At 34.5% G+C, this 24,185-nt stretch overlaps 1 protein-coding gene across 1 annotated transcript in view; it reads left to right on the top strand.

Moving 5' to 3' along the window:
* The window catches only part of GRID2 (glutamate ionotropic receptor delta type subunit 2), a 1,428,782-nt gene that overhangs the window by 766,328 nt on the left and 638,269 nt on the right, over positions 1-24,185 (top strand). The window contains exons 3-4 of the mRNA XM_055313240.1: positions 1,664-1,948; positions 20,440-20,645. Coding sequence (XP_055169215.1) covers positions 1,664-1,948; positions 20,440-20,645 — 491 coding nt within the window. The remainder of the gene's footprint in view (positions 1-1,663; positions 1,949-20,439; positions 20,646-24,185) is intronic.

Below are 24,185 nucleotides of genomic sequence, written 5' to 3'. Positions count from 1 at the left end.
TTGAAAGTATAACTGTAAATTCATATTGCTTTTATAAATGTTGAATTCACAAACATGAGTAGGTCCTATGGTTTTTATTAAAACTTCAACCTCCATCTGTTACAGCCTAAGAAGCATTCACCCATGCTGCTACCTTTCAGATTTATTTGATATCATACAACCTGTCTTATGCTTGAAAATAATATCCCTAATAATTATTAATTTATTTTGTATGTACTGGTTGGCTTAGAATTAATCATTATAAATGTATTTGGTGTTTAGGTGCATGTCATTAGTATGGTACTTCTAAACTTGCAGTTTGTCAGCCTTTATTTACTGGCCAATTAATTACATGGTGGTACTTATCATCTAACTTTTTCTTTGATTTTTTTTAAAACTCTGCAAAATGGATTATAATAATGTATAAATATTGAAAGTATTATACCAACAATCCCTAAAATCTAGGGATAATAATGCCTGGACCAATTATAACTGGCCTTCTCAAATGAAATTTATTTTACCTTGATTCCATCTGAATTTACTTATGATTTTATTTCTAATCTCTTGTCTTCAAAGGTTTATATCCTGAGATCTCTCAGATACCTTAACTCTTATTAAGACTTACTAAGAGTTAAGACTTACTAGGGAGTGCCTGGCTGGCTCAGTTAGTAGAGCATGGTACCCTTGACCTCAAGGTTGTGGGCTCAACCCCATAATGGGCTTAGAACTTATGATAAATAAATTAATTAAAACTAAAATTAATATTAAAAAATTGAAAAGGCTAAAAAAGCGGGAGGGGATCTGGCTGGCTCATTGAGAATGCAACCCTTGATTTTAGAGCTTTGAGTTCATAACCCATGTTGAGCATGCAGATTACTTTAAAAAAGAGAGTGAGAGAAAGTTAAGACTTATTAATTTTCTATTTTTATATCTATGTCTTGATATGTATGTATAACTTATACTTGACCCAGTTTTAAATATATTTTGAATATACATATATGTATACACAAAATAGTGAAAATAAAACAGAGATAATACTCATATAATGAAGATTAGAAATTGTTCAACTCTAAACCAGAATGAGATAATTGATTTGACTATTCGTTTTCTGACTGCCAAGGAAAAGAACAAAAACATTTTCATTTTTCCAGTTTAATAAGAGAGACAAAATGTCACCAAAGTTTTAGATACCAGAATGGCTCTATGTTTTATGGCCAGAAATTCCTTTCTTAAGCCTTTCATCTTCCTTTACATTCACTCACCAATTTACATATTATCTGCTTTTTGAAAACCTTGTATTACATACTCAATAAGGAATTGTCTTTTCTCTGAATTATGCATTGATAATTAAAAGACTATAGCTGTCACTGATTGAGTACCTATCATGTGAAAGGCAAATAAGAGACACTGAATTATCACCAACCCTAGCAGCAGCAATCCTGAAGATTCATGATATTTTACCCTCTTTGTGGATGATGAAACTGAGACCAAGAGAAGCTAAGTAGCTGGCACAAGTTCAAATGGCTAATAAGGGTAGAGTTCTTTAGCTGAGTTCCAGTGTTCCAGTAGCACGTTGTAATTTGACAATTTCTTCATGGAGAATGTTCATTTTATTCACTGTTCCTCCAAAAGAGAAGTTATATGAAACCCATTGACATTTGAATATTACTGTGCTTTCTTGCAGCCTGTGAACTTATGAATCAAGGCATCTTGGCCCTGGTCAGCTCCATTGGCTGCACGTCAGCAGGGTCCCTCCAGTCTCTGGCAGATGCCATGCATATCCCCCACCTCTTCATACAGCGCTCAACAGCTGGGACACCAAGGAGTGGCTGTGGACTCACCCGGAGCAACAGGAATGATGACTACACGCTCTCTGTTCGCCCACCTGTCTACTTGAATGATGTTATTCTGAGAGTAGTCACAGAATATGCCTGGCAGAAATTCATTATATTCTATGATAGTGAATACGGTAAGTGTTTGTGATTCATGTGAGTTTTATAAGCTGATATTTGCATGGCAAGCAACTTCTTTAAACCTTGAAAAACTTCAAGGAGCTTACTCATTATTATCCGTGGTTTTATTGTTCTTTCATAATCTTACAAATCTAGCAGCAAAAACAAAAAGTCTGGTTAAGTTCAAGTTCAATCGTTTGTATTAAATCACATTGAAGTCAAATTAAAAAATAAATAGCTGTACCTACTGCTCAGTTTATAAATGTTTCTAAAGGGAATCTGACTCCAGTATATCTTGATTTTTCAAATAATGGGAAGTCATAAAGATAATAGTGTCTTTCTCCTTTTCAAAAACATTTATATCTTTATATATTAATAAAATATCATGTTGGACAGATCGTGGAACACTGAAAATAAATGCTTATTTACATTTATAAGTTCCAAAAACTCCAAAAACCTGACATATCTTGCTTACATCCTTAGACTCTTTGGGAGTAACTGAGTTTATATTGCTTCATAGTTAGCATGGCATTTTGTCTGCAATATGAAATTTCATGAGAATGCTGAGTAGTATAAAGATACTTAATTTATTTAATTTCCCAAGATAAAACACAAAGCATTTGCCCTGAATTTACTATAAGTTAAGGAAAAGATACTTTGTCTCAGTATTTTACTTGTGTTACATTAAGAAAATTGAAGAATAATAATAGCTATATTATTCTTTTCCTGAATAAATCTATTTTCTGACTGATCCCAAAGATGTTCAAAGATAGTTTCTCTCCAGTTTTTGTCATTAGGGGGAATAGAGAGGGATATAATAAATTGAGAGAAAATTAGCAGTTCTTCATGAAGATATATATTTTGAAACATGTATCTTTAGAGATTTGCCTTAAAAAGGAGTCTCAGAAAAACGTTTTCCATTCAGTCTGGATGGGTCTAGTTTTTATTTTTTATTTAAAAAAATAAAGATTTCACCCTCTGCATGCAACCATTTTTTTCTTAGCACATGAATAAATAAACATTTAAAAATAATGGTTTTCTTGTCATAATCTAACCAGCATTGTGAAAGGCACTGGAGAACAGTGACAGAAGAGCCAGCCAGAAAGTGGCATCAATGGGACTGAGCACAAACAGGTTGGCAGAAATCTGGAAAGCAACAAATAAGAGCCCCTGTGGACTCCCAGGGAGAAAGAGCAAGTGGCAGTTACATTTACCCCTAAATATTCAAAGGTCGCATGGGGTTTTGGCAGCCAGAGTAGCATTAAACTTGAAGGGTAGATTTCAGCCAGAAGTCTGTGGCACTCTCCAGAAGCACACTTGTCTCCAGGACGGAAATCCTTATTTTTGTTGCATAATTCATATTGTTTAGGGATCACAGAACAAAAACTAAGAGACTGAAATGAATAAAATAAAAAAGGAAAAGAAAAAATAATTGGCTCATCAGTAAAAGTGAGGACTGAACACAAATCTGAAATTTGCTGATAGGATTATTCTGTTGAACGTAGTAAACTCTACCTCTGGAATCAATATGTCAAATACACCTTTATCAGTTTCCTTCCAGTCATATTATCTATGATTTTCATAACCTTAACTGGTATTCTTAAGATGTCTGCTCAAACATAACTTGAAATAATGAATTTTTAAACTGCAAATCTTTCTTTAAGGGGGGATTAATTAGTCCTATAAAAATAGTCTAGCAAATAAAGAAACAGAAAAGTAATTTTTGATCAAGTTTTTAACAACATGAAAATGGGAATTTTATTATTTCATTATAAACATCAATGAAGAAAAAAAATTCCTTGGTATCTTGTTTCCAAATCCCACATGGTTTAGAGTTAGGAAATTCTTATAAGAGAAAACATTGTTATCATTGATGAGGTAAATATTTTTGAAAATGTACACTAAATTCATAGTCGTAGAAAATCACTTACATACATTTGAAATTTCTTACTCTTTTTTCCTCTGTTTAATAAGTAAATAAGATGTTAAAATCACAGTGCATAACTGAGTCCTCTGTTAGAAACAGAGTTTGTTTTAGGAATAATAATAATAATATTTTCTTTTACTTTGATGATAAACTTGCTTTTGACTTACTTTTTAATTCAATAATTCATGAAAAATTACCCTGCTTGCATCCTTAAAATTATTTCCAGTAATACTCTTGTTTAATAAAAGAAAATTTTCCTTTGATACCCGCAATAAATCTTGCTAGAACTAGGCTAGAGTCCAAAATAAACATCAAGCTATCCAAATACCTTCTACCTTGAAGAGAGTTACACGTATTCACAAATCCATTCATCAGTGTCATCATTTTAAGTTCAAACACTGGAATTATACTTGACTTTTATCTTGGTTATCAGGAATTGCTTTCATTAAGGAATGGATTAAGCATCATCTATGGATGAAATAAAGCATCCTGCTGGAACCAAATGTGATTGAATATGTATTTTACCTATAAAAATACTTTTTAAAAGGGGGAAAAAGATTAGTCTTCTATATCTAGTTAATTAGAGAAACACTTTTTTCAAAAGCAGTTAATTATGATTAAGGGCACAGTATAAAAGTCTACATTAAATTCCCGAACAAAGAAAATTCAAGTCTTTGATTCTAAGTAAATGGATGAAAACAGAAAAAAAAATATAGAAACTTTATTTGAATGAATTGATTCAAGACATTTTTTAAAAGCCTTGAAAAGAATTTAAGAAGTGTTGAGCTTTTAAAAAAATGTGTCATTTAAGAAATGTTCATTGCTTAGTGCAATGCAAAATATGAGATGGAAAGTTTTACAGAATGCAGGCTTAGCCCTTAAGAAGCTTACAATTAACAAAAAAGATAAAATATTTATGACTCTTTTAATTGAGAAAATAGTGTGTTAAGTGTCATGAATGATGCATACTGAACGCTAATGGTGTGTAATGAAGAAGGTGTTGAATTTCTGGCTGCAGTGATCAAAGAAGGCTTGAATGTTACCTTTCAAAATCCTTACTAACTTTCACAATACATGAGAGAAAGTCACTCCAACAGAGAAAAAGTGTGAACAAGTCTTGAAGCAATAAAAAGATTAAAAATAATATCTCTGAGCATTTAATTTGCCAGGGCTGAGAATAAGTATTTTGTAATAAGTCATGTAATATTCTCAACAGCTCTGTGAAGTAGGTTATATTATTATTATTGCAATTTTACAAATAGGAAAACAGACAAAAACTGGGTTACTTGCTCACAGAACATAGCTAAGAAGTATCAGACCTGAGATCTAAAGTCTTATCAGAGCCCATACTCCTAACTATGTATAATAAGTATAAATTAGTTGTAGTGAACTATTCCCCAAAAATATTATAAAAAGGGCTAATCTTACAGAGAGCATTTATTATATCCAGGCTCTGTTCCAAGTGCCTTATATGTATCATCTCATTTAAGCCTCACAACAGCCCTCTAAGATAGATGATGATGATAATGATGATGATGATGATGATGATGATGATGATGATTCATACAAATGTGAAAAACTGAGGATGTAAGGCATAAGGTAATTTGCAAGTAAGTTGGGAAGCCTGAATTTAACACTGATGGTCTTATCCATAGTCCTTGTTTTTCACCACCTAGAGTATTTTGACACTATAGAAATAAGAATGATTAATTCCTGACAAACTATAAAATTTAAAAAAAAATAACAGTTTACAAATGAAATACATAGAATCATCTTTATTTAAGAGAGACAATGATGTCAAACCTCCAGACCTCATCATATTAATATCATTTAAGGAAAAATAGTGTATGTCAATTCAGAAGATTTGGTTATCATTGGAAGTATGCAAACAGGATGGTCATTGGGCCAAAGTAAGCTGACCCATCAGTATGTTAGCTGCTTGCCTGTAGAATAACAATTTTTGCTTTTACATTTGTCAACAGAATGAGAAGTTCATTTGAGAGACCAATACCTCCCATTGAAAACCTACATTTTTAGGCTCTCTTACAGCTCTGAGTTGTGATATAATATTGCCAAGAGCTATGAAGGGTCTGAGATTTTACTGTACCTGCAAGTTAACAAGTTAGCATGCATTAATTTCATGGATACTGGCAGAAAACACTACTTCTTTAGACAGAAAGAGGACTTTAATACTCATGGTACAGAAAGCAGCATGAACCTCATATTAATGTTGCTTCCTCTTGATCTCATGTCTTACAAGTCTATGTGAAGCCACTCTGGTGGATGCTATACATGCAGTGAGCTTTTATGACAGCTAAGAAACCCTGGCTTAGGGAATCTGTATCTTTTATTATGGGCTTCTAAGTAAACTTGCTTGGCATATGCCCAGAAAAAGACACCATCTTCATTGCAAATAAGTCTCTCTTCTCTAGAGAGAGCTTCTGCTTGTATAATATGTAATAAGACACAAAATCTATGGGGAATTGTCACCCCCAAAATACTCTCTGTACAACATTGTTGACTTCTAGCAAATTTCCCAATGCATATGCCAGTCTAAGACCACTCTGGTTAATCTTACTGACAGGAGGGAGGATCAAATCTATTCAGTTTGTTTCCTATGCATTTATTTAAGGACGCTGTAAATAAGATTTTAATGAGAAAGATTGATCTCCACCATGCCCATCAGGATCTTGGATTTAGCAAGCTGAATAAATCCCAACTATTAAGAGTCTACTTTAAAAAGTCAGAGAGTTTCCTCCTTAAATTTCTGCATGAACCTTTTTATTTGGACAGAGGCATTGATCCAGGTACAATAGGATTTATGTAATTGCAAAGATTCTATCTGTCTCACAAGGAGGAATTCTGTCATCTATAACAACCTTGGCCAGTGAGTTGAGGCTGACCTGAATGACTTCCAAGGCTGAAGTGGTATCATCAATCACTTTGGTGAAATTCAGGGGGAAGAAATTCTGATTGGATGATTACTATTTTGGGAAGATCACCAATAGGACACACATCAGTAATGAGTCAGATAGGCCTCCATGTGGCTCCCCCATGTTAATTAGGGTAGCCTCACTTTAGAGAGATTTCAGTTAAGTGCCACATTATCTCCTGCTGGTATTTACTTAAACACTTTAAGGTATAGCACCCCTAATGTGTTACTCATGTCTTCAGGAAGGAGGTAGCCTTCACACAAGAACTATAGTTGTAGAAGCACACATAATATCCCTGATGTGAGAGTGGGGATGGGGAGATGGAAGTTGGGAAAGAGTGGAGGGAAGAGTTAGTTACATTGCTGGGACCCCCTGAGAGAGACTTATCTCAATAGGGCCTTCAATATGACTTCTGATATTTTTAAGAATTCTCAATCCATGATATTTGAATCCAGCTATTGTTTAGAAGGGGCAGCCTGAGATCAGGCAATACAATCTGTCTTTAGGGTCTGTTTCAAGGGTTAGCAAACTGCTGTTGGGCCTGACATTTTGTTTTGTAAATGAAGTTTCATTGGAACACAGCATGTTCATTTGTTTCCATGTTATCTATGTCTGCTTTTGAGCTATAATAGCAGAGTTGAGCAGTTGTAATAGAAACAATCTAACCCATAAGCCTAAAATATTACAATACGGTCCTTTAAGAAATTGTTTACCAACCTCTGTTTTATAACATCAATCTGGTGATTTTCATACTGCCTCACATTAATGAATGAGAATAGAGGTAGAGAAGGTATTTGGAGAGGCTAACGGGTGTTTTGCATAAGGATGCATCCCATACTGTTTCCAGGAGTCTTTTTGAAAAGATTAAGGGAATGGTGATCTGGATACCTATATGAAGAGAGAAGGAAAAAAAAAAAAAAAAAAAAAACCTTGACTCCTATCTCACACCATACAAAAATTAATTCAAGATTGATCATAAACCTAAAGGCTAGAATTATTAATCTTTCAGAAGAAAACATAAGATAATATCCTTGTGACTCTGGGATATGCAGAGATTTCTTAGACACATCAAAATAAATAAATCTAAAATAATAATTTGGACTTCATTAAAATTCATATCTACTCAGTAACAGACACCATTAAGAAAATAAGTAGGCAAATTACAAACTGGGGAATATATCTAGGAACTTTATGTAAATATATAAATACATAGTATATGTAAAGAGCTCAGAGATTAAAAAAAAAAAAAGATTCCTACAAAGCAACAATATGAGGCCAACAAAAACACACAATTAAAAATGGGAAAAAAAAGTATCCCTGGGTGGCTCAGCGGTTTAGCGCCTGCCTTTGGCCCAGGACGCAATCCTGGAGACCCAGGATCGAGTCCTACATCGGGCTCCTGGCATGGAGCCTGGTTCTCCCTCCTCCGATGTCTCTGCCTCTCTCTATGTCTATCATAAATAAATAAATAAAGCTCTTTTAAAAAATGGGCAAAAGGCTTGTGCAGACAGTCCATATAAGAAAATATATAAATGCCCAATTAACACAAGAAGTGCTCAACATTTTAAGTCCTACTAGATAAAAGCAAATTAATTAGATACCAACCTGTGCCCATTGGATTGGCGGAAGGTTATTACAACATGTAAGCAAGAATGTGATATGACTGGAAAACTCATAACTTTGCTGGATGTATGTAAAAATGTACAACCACTTTGGAAAGCTGCTTGGTAGTTTGTTAAAATATTGAATATGCATCTACCATATGACTTATCTATTTCACTCTCAGGCATTTTCCATGAAAAATGATAATTTTTATCAACACAAATACTTATATTAGAATATTCATGTAAGCATTATTCATTATGTCCCAAACTGAGAACAAATCAGATGCTCATCATTTTTAAATCATTGAAACAAATTTTGTTGTACCTGTACAATGGAATACTATTCAGCAATAAAAAGGAACGAACTGCTGAAATGTACAACAACACTGAGTGAAAGAAGCCTGAAATAGAGTACATGCTGTATTCCATTTATTTACTTACTTATTTTTAAGGAGGCTGCAGGCCCAACATGGAGTCCAGCTTGGGCTTAAACTCACAAACTTCAGGTCATCTTAAGCTGAGTTCAAGGTTTGGATGCTTAACCGACTGAGTCATCCAGGCACTGCTATATCATTCCATTTATATGAGTCCAATAACATAAAAAACTAATTTTGATAAACAAATTAGAAAATATTTGCCTTTCAGGATCAGGGGTGGATTATCTGGCAAAGAACACAAGACAACTTCCTGTGGTAACATAAATATTCATTATCTTGTTTCGAGTGGTAGTTATAGTGGAAAACAGTAAGTACTCTGAATTAAACATGAAAGGTCTGTTTGTCTTATTGTATGTAAATAATATCTCAACAAAAAAATCAGAAGACATACTAACCCATCAGACATTTGAAGAAGAAGAACGGAAAAAGGAGGGGGCAAAAATCAATTTGCCTATCATAGTTTTAAACTAAATAGCATAATTGGGGGCTCCTTGGCTCAGTCGGTTATGAGTTCAACTCTTGATTTTGGCTCAGATCATGATCTCAGGGTTGTGGAGTCTGCTTAAGATTCTCCCTCTCTCCCTCTGTCCCTCCCCTTTCCCTCTCTATAAATAAACAATGAAACAAATAAACAGGGAAACTAGCATAATTGAATCATAATCATTTAGAGATTGTAGAGTAATAGACAAAAATCATTTAGAATTGAATGTAGCAGATTCCCAGAATTCACATTTGGTAATAGATCAGAATGGCTAGAAGAATTTTTTAATGATCATAATACTTGAGTCCCATCACAGACTCCTGGAATCAGAATTGTTGACATATATGCACCAGCAACATATGTACTCTAGCAATCTTCAAGTGATTCTGATACAGCCAGCTTTGCTCCTCAAAGTGGCATTTGGAAACAAGAATTTCAGCAGACCTCTTCAGCATCTTTGATTGGTAACATTGTTTCCCCTTTCAAAATATTCCAAGGGTGAGAGAATTTATTATATTTTGAATATAATATAATAAATCGCATGTGGACACTGAGTATTTCTAGTTGTCGGAAAATTTTTCTTTATATGAAACTCAAAATACTAATATTGGACAAAATGATCCATTTTCTGGAATACTATAAAATGATAATCATTTTGCTTAAAATCATTTATCAATAAGTAAAGAAAAGGATTATACTCCCTGAACTCTCCTTAGTCTTCTACTGCATAAGTACCATTTTCAACATGAGCAACTTCCCCTGTTCAATCTGTTGTGCTTTTCAAAGATTCCACTCTTCTAAATGTCTTTATCCCTATCTATCTAGTTTTTCAGTACCTCTGTATATGATCTGATACATTTACTGATTATACAGTAAGCTTCATTCTATCTTACTGCCTTAGAGAGAGGGGTAAGACCTCTGTCTCTTTTTAGCAAAACAAAACAAACTACACACTTATACCCTGCATTTTTTCTTAATTTCTGCTTTTTAAAGTATGTTAAATTTTTATTGTATCATTCATCATATTGCCCTACACCTCCAATTTTTCATTTTTCATCCTTCATTTGCTTTGATTTCAACCAAATCTCTGGAGACGCTTGGTAAAGTAAGTGGAAAATGATATTGAGAAAGACTCATTAAAAGCAATTGGGAGTAGTCCAGGTAGGCTCACTATCAGAGCAGTCTATGCAAGGAATTGGTTGAATGCACTAGCCAATGGTTAGATTCCAGAATCAAGGAACTGACAATATAAAGAACCCAGAAAGTTATAATAGTTAGTAGATGGTTCTTAAATTAGAATAAAAGCAGATATATTTCTTTGGAGGGAGGATTCTATTCTGAGAATATTGATGAGAGAGAAGTTGAATTTCATACCTGGGAGAACTGAATAGAATTGATTTCCAAGTGTGACATAAACCATAAGATTGAAGCACTCTTCAGTGAATAAGCTACTTGGGTTCTTTAATTTCCTTTGCCTAAGAAAATATTGGTCCCACAGCCCAATACTGGATTTGATCTATTGACAGACCTATTAGATAAAGTTATGAAGGTTGGAGGGATTAATATGATGATGGGGACCTAAGTAGCTTGTTACAGTAATGACATGGAGACATGTACTTATTGCAAGTAGCTTAGGTATCCTCTTACCATAGCCTAATCTGTATTTCAGTTTATGTGTTGGTATCATTCTTAGGCAAGATAGATGACATTGGTGATTCTAAGCATATCCTTACAAATTATTATACTAAAGAAATAGCCTTTTCCTGCTTTGTTTGTATATTGGATATCATACAAATAGATATGTATCAAATCTCATGCCCTGTTTGAATCCTTTGATGATCCTTGAATCAAATAAATTGATCAAGTACTTGGTGGGCTCTCAATCACCAACCTGAATTAGGTGGTGGGTGAATTACCTCTGAGTGAAGTATAGGCATTTGTGGACACATGTGCTTCTTTTCCCAGTTTGAAGGAAACCTTGCTTATAAGAAAAATAACTATTTAAACATTAATTGAATTATTTTATCTTACTTATTGTAATTAAATTTTAAATCTTATTTTAATATTATTAGGTTGAATTATATGAAATGTATAGATTATAAATACTTGTCTTTATAATTCAACATTTAAAATTGCTTTTATTTTTAATTTTTAAAAGATTTTATTTATTCATTTGACACAGAGAGAGAGGAAGTGAGCACAAGCAGAGGGAGCAGCAGGCAGTGGGAGAGGGAGAAGCAGACACCCCACTGAGCAGGGAACCTGATATGGGGCTTGACCCCAGGACCTTGAGATCATGATCTGAGCTGAAGGCAGACACTTAACAGACTGAGCCACCCAGGTGCCCCTAAAATTGCTTTTAAAACATACACTTTTAAAGTCTAGTTTGAATATGTCTTTGTTTGTTTTTGTTAAACTTATTTATGTTCTCAAACTTTCTGACATCCTCCTTAGTCCCAGGATAGTATTTTTTTCATTCACAAGAGGACTTTTAGCCAAATATAAATTTCTACTATAACTTGTCAAGCTGAGTATTTCTGAAAATCAGAGACCTTAAAGTGCATCAGTAGGTGTTGATAAAGTAAAATATCTTAGAATGGAAATGATTAAATTAAATATATATTTCTCTCTGTATGTAGAAATATATATTTTTGACATCCACAGGCACAAAAGCAAAGAAAAAGACTCACTCTAAGCATTACCAAATTGGTTACTTGTGGGCTCTCCTGCATTCTGAAAACATTGTTTAACGATTCCAAGTTAAGAGTCAATACATAGTCAAGTGACCTGAGATATTTAAGCACTACTGTTAAGTACATCAGTGTAATACTCTTTCCTTACAATTAAATTGCCATATGGTAAGCCCCTTTGAAATGAACATTGAATGATCATCCTCATGAATGCATCCCAAGGAATAACAACATTTATTCCATGTATCTATTGTAAGTTTAATCAAGGCCCGTAAAATGGACACATTCCTGTTAATTGATTGCAAATGTTTATAATTACCCTGAGGGTGCTTTCAAATGTCTAATGACTATAATATTATTAACAATCTCTCTAGACAGTCTTAAAACTGTTTATTACTCATTTGGCCACTTTCCAACTTCTAGTTCTCTCATTTATTTCAATGTGCATCAATAAGCGTATAATTAATCCAAGTATCTTATTGAACTATTTCCTTTGCATTAGTCTGTATTATATCAAGTAGGTAAAAATGATATATTGTACCACTTTGGATTTATTCATTAGTCCGAATGTCCTTATTGATCAGCATTACTGTGAATATGACTCTCATACGAAAACACTATGATCTAATGCTAAAGTAGTAAGTTCTCATCAAATAGAAAATCTTAGCGATGGGCCACCCTTGCTGGATTGTGTCATCTCAAAATCTAATACAGCATATGACCCTTATTTTCCAAATACACCACAAATGGCAAGGGAATACTCAGTGGAGATTCAAATCCCTTTTGAAATAAGGGTTCTAAAAATTTTTTAAATCACTCAATGGTGAAAAGACTTATTTTCTCAGAAAATTAGTTATTTTGTAGAGTATGCTTTGCTATTCAGATGTTGGGAAAAGCCATTCAGCTCAATGATGTATCTTATAGACCCAGCAACATGACATTTCTTTTTATCTAAAAAGAAAGTCATAATATTCTAAATATTAATTTAAAGCTCAGAAGCCTATCATAATTTCAGAAACACCAAGTTTGGCTGAATGCAGTGCTAATCTCCTGCTCCATATGAAGTCTTCAATGCATTAAGTGATCAAAATGACTAAATGTGTGGAATCTACTCAAATAAGGGAGAGAGATAAGTAGATCAAAAAAATAGATTTACAGAGACTTAGTGACAAATCTTTTCCTACCGAATTCAATATTTAAAATTTGATATTTGAACATAATGATCAGACAAAGGAATACTGTTTTATAGATTCAATAGAATGTCACTAAATTTAGTTAAATTGCAACTACGCTTTGGAAAACTAGTAGTACTGTAAGATCCCTCTACTATAGGGCCTGCGTATATCATCAGATGGTTTAGATAATGAACTCCTTGAGGGCAAAGATTGTTTTTGTCTTGTTCAACATTCTCTTCTAAGTACCTTTCATAGTGCTTGACACATAATAAGCAGAGTTGATTCTGAAAGGAATCTATTTGGGTACTGACCACTAGTTTGCAATGAACAATGGGATACCATACTACTGGTTTGGGGGCCAGTTTGGAAATGGGTTTATACATTTGATTCTAATATAGCCTGGATTTTTTTCTCTCCTAATCTACCTTAATGTAAACCATTTTTAATTTAGAGATTAAGTTCAATCTTTCATTAGTGATTATAATAAAGTCGTTATTTTATACAATTTAATTAAATAAATAATTAAGCTTCATGGGGCACCTGGTCTCAGTGGGTTAAGCACCCAACTCTTGATTTTAGCTCTCATGGTTACAGGGTCTGGAGATGGAGCCCCCACGCAGGGCTCTGTGCTCAGGGCGGGATCCGCTGGCGATTCTCCCTCTCCCTCAGCCCCTTCCCCCGCTCACACGTGTGCATGTTCTCTAACTAAATAAAATCTTCAAACAAAAAGAAATATAATTAATCAATCTTTCAATTAATTAATTACGCTTCAATCAGCCAGTACCTCTTGGAGAATTGTGGGAAGTGGTCTAAATAGATAATACAAGTCACAAGTTAGGTGTCAGAGAAGTTGATCATTGCTAGAATATCAAGTCCTGAGAATGCTACCTAGATCAACTTTAAGTCCTTATCAAGATTTTTTTTTTCATAGAAAAAGATGGCAGAAGAAAATCAGGAACAAATGGGACTTTTTTTGCTGGGTTAATAAAATCTTGATAATGAAAATGCACATTGCTTAGAAATCTGTAGTTCACAAACTGTTTTAATGCTTCACAGTCCCTATTCCCTTTTACCAGAACTACCAGTAATTAAGCTTTTTTTTCAGCAATAAGGTATGGTTAATTGCTACTTATCCTTCCTTAATTGCTTCCATTCCTTACCTCCATCTCTTTTATTGGCATTATCACATTAAAACATAATTACCAGTTTAAGTTGTCCTTTGGTCTACTAAACTGGAAGTACCTCAAGGATAAGAACTGTGCTGTCACTTTCATCATCAAACTATCAGATGCTTATAAAAAGATGTTATGTAAGTCAAGACTTACTCTTGAAAGGACAGAAGCTCATTTCAAACTAAGTAAGCCAAGAGAAAAAAAAAATGTGTTTGACCCATGTCATTGAGAAATCCAAGGAATAGCTTGGCTACCTTGCCTCTGTTTCACTTCACTCTCGGCTTCTCTCTTGACACACCAACTCTTGTGATCCCAAAAATATCTCATTACAACTTGTGATACAAAACAGAGATCATTTGTGTTTCATTATCCGCATATCAGATTCCAGTCCTCATTTGAATCCTGTGATTATCCCTTAGGTGAGGGACATGGCGAGCTCAAATTGACCATCCTGAGATACATGACCACCCAGAACTAAACTGTAGAATGCCATAGAATGTGGAACAGAAGGGATGGATCCAGATTGGTTTCTTAAGTAAAAAATGAAGTTCTGTTACTTGAAATAAAGATGAAGGAACACTGAGAAGCTAAAAACAGCAGACATCAACTATGAAATTAATTCCAAGTTAATAGGGCCATGTGGGTATCAAAGTAAGGATCCAAACCCAGTTGTCTGACATCAAGTGTAGTGTGTTTTCCATAGTAGAAAGCTGTTTCAAAAAATAAAGATGCAGGGATTTATAAAGGCAATTTATTTATAACGTCCAATTATCCTGAAAACCAAAACAATAAGTGCAGGGGAAACTCCTAGATATATTCTGTCCTGTGCCAGCCAACCCACCCTTCAAAACTAAAGCACTTATTTCCCCATCTACTGAGAGCATTGGCAGCTGAGTGCCTTCCTGAGGAATTGCCCTCTGCTGAAGACAACCACCAAACCAAAGCCTATGCAGGATGATACAATTTCTCCTTCTACTGGACCTAACTTGGGATAACTCTGAGGGCATCCCACTTCCCGGGATCTGGGCAGGTCTCTGATGGGCTGCACTACCATTCTCCCTCTGCTGACTCTTGTTCCCTTCCCTGGCCTCACAAGGGTTATTCCTCAGAACCGTCCCTAACACACTTCCTGTTCTTCCATCCTTATTTTAGAGTCTGCTTTCCTGGAAACTCTATCTTCTAAAGTATAATAAATTTTTCTTAGGACTGAAGGATAGTGAAAGACTAATTGATAACTGAAACCAATTAAATGTTATTGGGAAAGGTATTCATGTTTGGCATATTTCTTAATATTTTGATTTAAAAGTTTTCTCTAATTAAAATGTAATATACATTATTAGCTAACATGTGACTATCTATGCTTTACCTTCCTATACAGCATGAATAGAATAAAATCATTAAGAGTAGTGACAGTATGCTAATCAAGGTTCTCTAAAAACTACCTGTAAGGAAAGCAAACAGATGAGCCTGAGACCATAATCTAGACAGTACGCATAATGTTCCGGGCATGTACATACATGGGGGAAGGGAGAATCCATACTCTTCGTGGTTTTTTTTCAAAGGAATCTGTAACATAAAGAAGTTAAGAAATCGGGGCATTGGTTCCAAAACTGGTTTCTTAAGAATCATCAGCTGAGAAAAATCTCTGTGCTTTGTCATGAGAGTTTGTATTTTATTGGAATGGAAAGGGGCTCAGAAAACTTATTTTTCAACAAGTTCTCCAGATGATTCCAAAATTAATTAAATGGACCACAATTTGAAAAATGGTGACCTAAGGACCAAAGTATACTTCTATATTAGTTTTCTATTGCTGCTGTAACAAATGACCACAAATTTAAAGGCTTAAACACCACAAATTATTATTTTACAGTTGTGTGGGTCAGAAGTCTGACATGAGATCTCAATAGACTAAAATCAAGATAGCAGCAAGTCTGTGTTCCTTTCTGGAGGTTCTTGGAAAGAACCTTCCTCACCTTTACTATCCACAATTCTTTGCCGGAGTTGCCCACTCCCCTTTTCAAAGCCAGCAATGTTGCATCTCTCTGAAGTTTCATTCAAACTCATTCTTCAGGAGTCAGATCTCCCTTTGACTCTCTTCTCTCTTTTTCTTCTAATTTTAAGGACTCTGTGATCACACTAGACCCACCCTAATCATACAGGATATCTCGCCATATTCAGCTCAAATGATTAGCAACTTTAATGCCATCAGGAGCATTAATTCCTTTTTGCTTAAATAATTTACTCACAGATTCCGGGAATTAGGATTTGGACATCTTTGGAAGGTCACTGTTCTGCCTACAAGTTCCTTTATAGTGCCCAGGAAAATGTTTTTTCCCCCTTAATCTTATGTTTAATAACTCAGTTAATGAGCCTCCCACAACTTGCTATTTAGAATTTTCTGGTCAGTAGAATTAATAATCACTGGAATTACTGAACTGAAACTACGATTTAACTTTCTGTTATTAATAAATAGGACTTAGTCACACCCATAGGCCTAGAAGCTCCTTGAAGTTAAGCATCATGACTTATCTCTTTTGTTTCTGTGACTTTTATTTTTACTTCTTGTCAAGTAATAGACACACAGATAAGGTAGCTGAAAACTTGTGATGGTTAATTATGTTCATGAATTAATAAAACCAAAGGCCCATTCTCTCTTTTAATAACTCTTTCAGAGTATCTAATAGCATGATTCAGATTCTTCTCATATTAAACTTACTAATTGCCACATATCATGGGTGTTTAGTGTTATTCTTAAGCAAAGCAATAATTATTTAATTCCTGCATTCCAAGAATCCAAACTGTTATGCTTGCTATTTTGGGTAGCTACCCAACAGTAAATTTAGGCAATAATGTTCTATATTTGTGGAAAGGGGTGGTCTCTTACTAAGTGATTATGCGCTATTATTAACAATAGTAGTAACTACTATGTGTTAGACCTTACACTGGATTTTGTGCACACATGCATGCCTGTGCACACCCTCACTAATCTGATCTTTGAAGACATCTATAAAATAAATATTTCCTCATTAATAGATCAAATTGAAAAGTTTACAATCACATCATCCAGACAGTGATAACCAGAATTCCAGACTAAGGAAGCAAAGGGACCATAGCAATTTCTTTTTTATCACATCACATTTCTGGCTAAATAACAAAATGTCATATCACTTAATTGTTGGCCAAAACAAAAGCTAAATAAATTCCATACATTTTTAAATCAAGAGGAAATCATTTACAAGCTCAATTTGAGCTATACTAACAAGTCATTCTCAGACTGAAACCACTTTTCTGTATGCATAGCTTGTCATCTACTGAGATCTTCTACTTCAGCTTTCAATAGATTAAAATTGTGTTTAGGATAAAATCAAAACTGCTTTCTGTATCTCACCAAGAGACACATAATCTGACCCTCCATCTCCATGCATGTTCACCTCGTTCCACTCTACCTCACTAAAGTGGCTGCACCCAGATTGGAATCCTTTACGTTCTTCAAACACAAACTCTTCGCTACTTTTTGGCATTTTCCTTACTGTCATCTTCTCTTCCTAGTTCTTTGCCTGGGTAATGACTTCTCATCTTTGAGATCAGTTTAAGTGCCAGTTTCCCAGAGAAACCTTGCTTGAGTATGATAACTAAAATACATCCTCCTTGCCACCCTGTCATTATCTACCAGAGCACCCTAATTGTTTCCTTACAAGCTTTTGGGTTGATTTGTATTGATTAGTTTACTTGCTCACCATCTATCTCATTGTGGGGAAGTGTATATTCACTGTTATATTCTTTGCACCCAGCATTGTATCTGTATTCAGTAAAAATACTTTGTGGAACATTGTTTTTCTTTTTCTCAAAGTTAAGATATGAAATTGCACCAGAATATTAGATCTGTGAATAGAAGATTTCCTAGAAAGTTAATGAGCTTTGGTCACAAAGTATATCTCAATATATTACTTGTTTTGTTTGTCTTATATTTAGCTGTCCATTGAAGTGCTTCAATATAAAGCAACAACAATGACTTACAACTCAAAATCAAGGATCTGCTCTGACACAAATTTTAAAGGCATATCGGTTCTGGGATGGGCCCAGGCTTCTGTACTTTTAATAAGATTCCCAGATGATTCTGATTCATACCAAAGTTTAAGAACACTCATTGAGTATGTTCATAGTCTTATTATAGGTCTACCCGTTTCTAACCTTTTGTTTAACTCACACTTGAGTATTTTATAAAATACTCGGGTACTTTCCAATTTGGATATTTAATGAGTACACAATTACTAATTTTTTAAAAGATTTTATTTATTTATTCATGAGAGACACAGAGAGATGCAGAGAGAGAGGCAGAGACACAGGCAGAGGGAGAAGCAGGCTCCATGCAGGGAGCCTGATGTGGGACTCGATCCCAGGTTTCCAGGATCATGTCCTGGACGGAAGGTGGTGCTAAACCGCTGAGCCACCCGGCTGCCCCACAATTACTAATTACTATGTTATTTCTGCTTTTGCATCTCTTGCTCTGCTCTAGATGAGGCTTTGTTCTTTTAGGCTCCTATATTCTGACATCCTGGGTTTCTAATATAATTAGGAATCAGATAATACAAAGTGGAATTCATACAGTCATTGATTTTAAGAGTTTGAGATTCACTAGATAACATATACTATTTATAAAATCATTTTAAAATACAATTAATCACACAAAGAAAGCAAAGTTCTTTTTATTAACTTTTAACCCTGCAAATATAAAATCTTATTGTGAGCACGTATCAGTTTCCAAACTTGTGGCTATTTGTTTTCTTGTTCTGTGGGCTTATATATTGCTTTTCATTGGTAATATATTGAAAAACACATGAACTAATTATTGCCTTTGAGGGGGCAATTTTACATACATGCAATCATGTACCTTTGGGAATTTCGAGATATAGTCCATTCATAGTAAGTAACCTATAATCCCTATTACTTACTTTTCACCAGTTTTTCCCTTTAAACATTTTATGCCATGGATATATACAGAAAAATATAGTTTATTGTACAGTAAGAGCAATATGCTATATTAAGATTGTATTGTAACAGGTACATCTTCCAGCCACATTTATCAATGTTCAGATCCTTTCTATAAACAACCAATGCAGTACGAAGAAGACATATTTGTAGCATTTCAGACACTTATTTTTACTTAAACATACATCAAAGTACAATCTGTAAACACTTCATTTAGACTGGATTTTATCCTTTTCATTTAAATACAAAATAATGGCATTTTCCTTTTTTTTTTAATTTACATTAAATTAGCCAACATATGGTATACCATTAGTTTCCAATGTAGAGTTCAGTAATTCATCAGTTACACATAACACCCAGTGCTCTTCACATTTTTATTTGATAATCTTTTAGAACTTCGCTCATTTTGGAATGGGTATGTGAATATATTGTTAAAATATGCTTTATACACAAAGTACATTCCCCATACTCCTGAAAAAAAAAAAAACTGTCTCCTATCAAGTTCGCTATATTTGAGGTAAGGAAGTAGTACTCACAAAATAGACAAAAATGTGGCTTATTTGTGGTCGAAGTGACCTGAAACCCTTAAGTATAACTTCTCAAAACCCCCTTTCTACTTAGATCATAGATGCCAAGTTTTAGTGATATTGTTGCCTAGTTTTAGAAACATTAGTAATTTTGATTTAGATCCATTTGCCATTAATGATATTCATATTTTACCTAAAGTTAATATCACTCTTTAATGCTAAACAAAATAACAAGTGTACTTTCCTTATCTCACATTTATTTTAGACAAGTGAGAGTCCTCTTCAACTGTTTCCCTCTACCTTGTCCTAAGACTTTTTAGAGGTGAGATCATTTAAATGCTCAGCGGAAAGAAAGCAATTCACTGAACAAACAAAAACTACTACATTTTTTATGTAAACACATTAAATCGTATTATGCCTAAACTATATTTGAGAGTTCTATCAGCTACTCAATTTTTAGTTTTAAATAGCCTACAATGTTGAACAATAAACTGCATTTTGGTGTGAGCAAAGTAGCTTTTATCTCCCGTCTGTGGTCTAATTCACATTTTGTTGGGCTTTTGATGTTCCTAGATATCCGTGGAATTCAGGAGTTTTTGGACAAGGTGTCTCAGCAGGGAATGGATGTTGCGTTGCAGAAGGTAGAAAACAACATCAATAAAATGATCACCACTCTCTTTGACACCTTGAGAATAGAGGAATTGAATCGCTATCGAGACACTCTTAGGCGAGCCATCCTTGTTATGAATCCTGCGACAGCCAAATCTTTCATTACTGAGGTGAGTAAAAATTGTTGCGGTAGGGTGAAAAAATTTAATGCTTTGGAACAGACCTCACAGTCGAATTGAAAATTAAGAGCAGTGTAAGAGAATGAACTACACGTGACTGTCATTAGCACTAATGGAGGTAGCACACCAACTTCCTTGCTTCTTGCATCCATCCAGTTAACTGCTGAGAATGTTTGTACTTCTATATCTAAGTGCATTGACAGGAGGATCTTAAGAAATGTCATTGGGAGTTTAAAAGTATTGTTGACCCTGAATTATTTTAACACATTCAAAAATAAATTCACAGAGGCACAATTTTCCAACTAATCTTTCAATTCCTGCAAGTCAGAATTTTACCTCTGAGAGAAGATATACTTGAACCAGGCTGTCATTGCCTGCACATCATTACTTTTACAAAAACATAGAGCCAATATACTTCCATTCTGTGAACTCTGTACCAAGACAAATAATTAAAACAGTCTGAAACTCTCTGCAAAGTGATGCCCAAAGTACATTTTATGATCCTGCATTTATGATGCTGTATCTTCAAAATTTAAATTGTATCTGTTCATTTGGCTAGAAGCTCCAAAACTTTGTAAAACTACAATTAAGACTTTTTAATGATTGGTATAACATCTTTATGTTCTAAATGCTTGCTATTGCCTTGACAGGGTTATTGTCATTTGCCTTACTTCAAGTTTTAATTTTATATAGTGTTAGAACTGGTCATGACATTGCATACTTTCACATGTGCTTTATAAGTAGTATTTTTAATTTTGGTGACTTTGACTAATATTTCTTTACTCACTTCTCTAGGAAGTTATCTTTAGCTTTCAAACTGGTGTCATAAGCCTCCAAATTAGGGATGTGTTAGAAATTCTTGGACACTCTATAATCTAATTGGTATCAAGGAAATGAAGCAGAATATAAATCCTAAGAATAAAAATTTTGGAAAACTATCAATAATGCCACTTTTAAAACATTTTAATAGAGAACTTTGTTATGCAGTTAAGGACAAATATAGAACTTTGACCTTTTCGAATCTAGCAAATTACTCAGAGAATCTCTTTTGAACGTCTAGATTTTTCCACAATAGAAAGAATATTTCCAATTCTACAAGAGTTCATTCTTTCCTTCAAGAAGCACAAAATCTGCTGAAAAATTCAAGATAAATACACAAATACATATAAATTGGAATCTTAAAATCATAATAATTGAGGTTGAAGGATTTATTGGTTGTCTTTGGTTATGGATTTTTGAAATCAGAGGAGGCTTCATTGAGAAGGCACATTTGAATTAGATTTACTATCATGAGTAGGATTTCACCAAAAAAGTGTGGTATACAACAGACGAATATAAGTCCATTCCAGCCACTTTCTGGTCATGTGGGGTTGGCAAATTACCTAGCATTTCTCATTTTATTAATTGTCATCAATAAAATGAGAGTAATATATTGATTTCAACTTATTAAATGTGTAATGTAAATGAGAGATCCTATGAAATGCCTTAAAGGGGGATATAGGGGGTGACACCTAGTAAATACTTAAGACATGGTAACTTCTAGGTCATTTTTTCTAGCGTATAGCACATGCCTGACCATAGCAGATGCTCAAAAAATACTAGGTGAACTGAAAAGAAAATCAAGATGTGCAAAGGCACAGTCCTTGACTGTATGCTCAAAACAGAGCAAATAGCTTTGTATAGATTCAAAGTAGGATATGTGAAAAAGAGAAGTGACACACACAATGTAACACATGGATAGAAACCAAATGGCAAAGGTCTGTGAGTGCCAGATAACAATTCATGTATATTTATTTACTAAGCAGTCAGAAGTAATCAGCTGAGAAGTGGGACAAGATGACCAAGGACTTTTGCCAACTCATGATCTAGACTTGTATTCTGACCATGGCCCCCTATCCTTGCCTCTGAACTTAGATACCTGTAATAATCTACTATTCTCATCTTTGTTCACAAGCATATAAAATCTATTTTTGTGATTTTCCTGACACTTCTCTTTCCTCTAGCCAGCCACTACTCTTCTCACTTGTATCTCACAATCACTGATTTTATGTCTCCAAACTCTACTAAGTCTTAGTCTGTGGTCTCAAACAGTGATATAAGAATGACAGAAAGAATGTGAACCCACCACGTTCCCCATCCTACGCTGGCTATTTTCTCTGACCTCTGTAGTGGCTCCTGTTTTCAATTAACTGTTTTCAAACAGTTTTCTGCTTGCTTCTGCTCTCCCATGGGTTCTAGGAGTATTTCCCCACTTAGGAAACAGACTGGCCCCTCAATACCAGAAACGATTAGTTCAAAAGGCAAAAAGTATGGAATTCAGATGGCACATAGCACCAAAGGTCTGGAGACACAAAGAATAGATTTTGTATGTATGTTTATATGTGGTCTTTGTTCTAGGATAACAATGGCAACAGTAGTTTCCCAAATTTAGCCATGATGGCCTGCTTGGTTTTTGTAGATAAGAATCTGACTATCCATCTATATTTATCTGAATGTCAGCTTTCAAGGACATTTTGCATGAGCCGGTATGTGAGAAGGGCATGCAATTAACTTGTGAAAATCAGCATGCAATTAACTTCAGTCCTCTCTATTCACTGATTCTGTATTAGCAAATTTGCCTACTCACTGAAGTTTACTTGTAACTTGAAAATCAATGCTAGGGATGTTTTCACAAGTCATTCACAGTAATGTTCAGAGCTGTGAAAACTCTGAGTTGCCTGACAGCTCATATTCCCAGCTAAGGTTGAACAAAACTGTGTTCTGTATTCTTCTTTCACTTCTCATACTGGAAACGAATGGCCTTTTTGCAGTTTATTTAGTGTCTCCCTTTTTTTTTTTTTTTTTTTTGGCATTTTTTGTGCCATTTGCTGATAATCTCACTGTTTAAAATGGCCTCCCAGTGAGCACTGAAAAGCTGCCCTCACTGCAATGTGTCCTACTGAGAAAATACCTGTTTCCATAAGGTCCATTCAGGCATGAGTACCCTTGGCCATGAGTTCAATGTTAATGAGTCAACATGTTATTTGAATGTTTGTGCTTGCCCCCTCCAAATTCATACAGTGAAATACTGTGCCCAATGTGATGGCTTCAGGAGGTGGGGCCTTTGGGAAGTGCTGAAGTCTTGAGGATGGCTTCCTCATAAATAGGGTCAGTATTATTCTAAATGCTCAAAAGAACCCTGCAGAGCTCTCTAACACCTTCTGCTTAGTAAAAATACAGGGAGCCTGTAACCAAAAGAGGACCCTCTTTTGCATGATGCAACCATGCTGGTACCTGACTGAAATACCAGCCTCCAGAACTGTGAAAAATAATTTTTTGCTTTTAATAAGCTACCCAATCTGTGGCATTTTGTTGTAGCAGCCCAAATGGACTAGGACACAAAAAAATGTGTATATATGCAACATATATTAATCACATGTACAATATATATTAAGTATATATATTGCATATATGTTTAAATATATTTAAATAGAAACATAAAGAAAACCAGAGGCTTATAGGAACCAAATCCCATATTTCCCCTAAGAGCAT

This window comes from Nyctereutes procyonoides, unplaced genomic scaffold (genome assembly GCF_905146905.1).
Source record: "Nyctereutes procyonoides isolate TBG_1078 unplaced genomic scaffold, NYPRO_anot_genome, whole genome shotgun sequence".
Lineage (NCBI taxonomy): Eukaryota > Metazoa > Chordata > Mammalia > Carnivora > Canidae > Nyctereutes > Nyctereutes procyonoides.
Note: the sequence above shows the minus strand (reverse complement) of the source record. Positions and strands in the feature narration are given on the sequence as shown.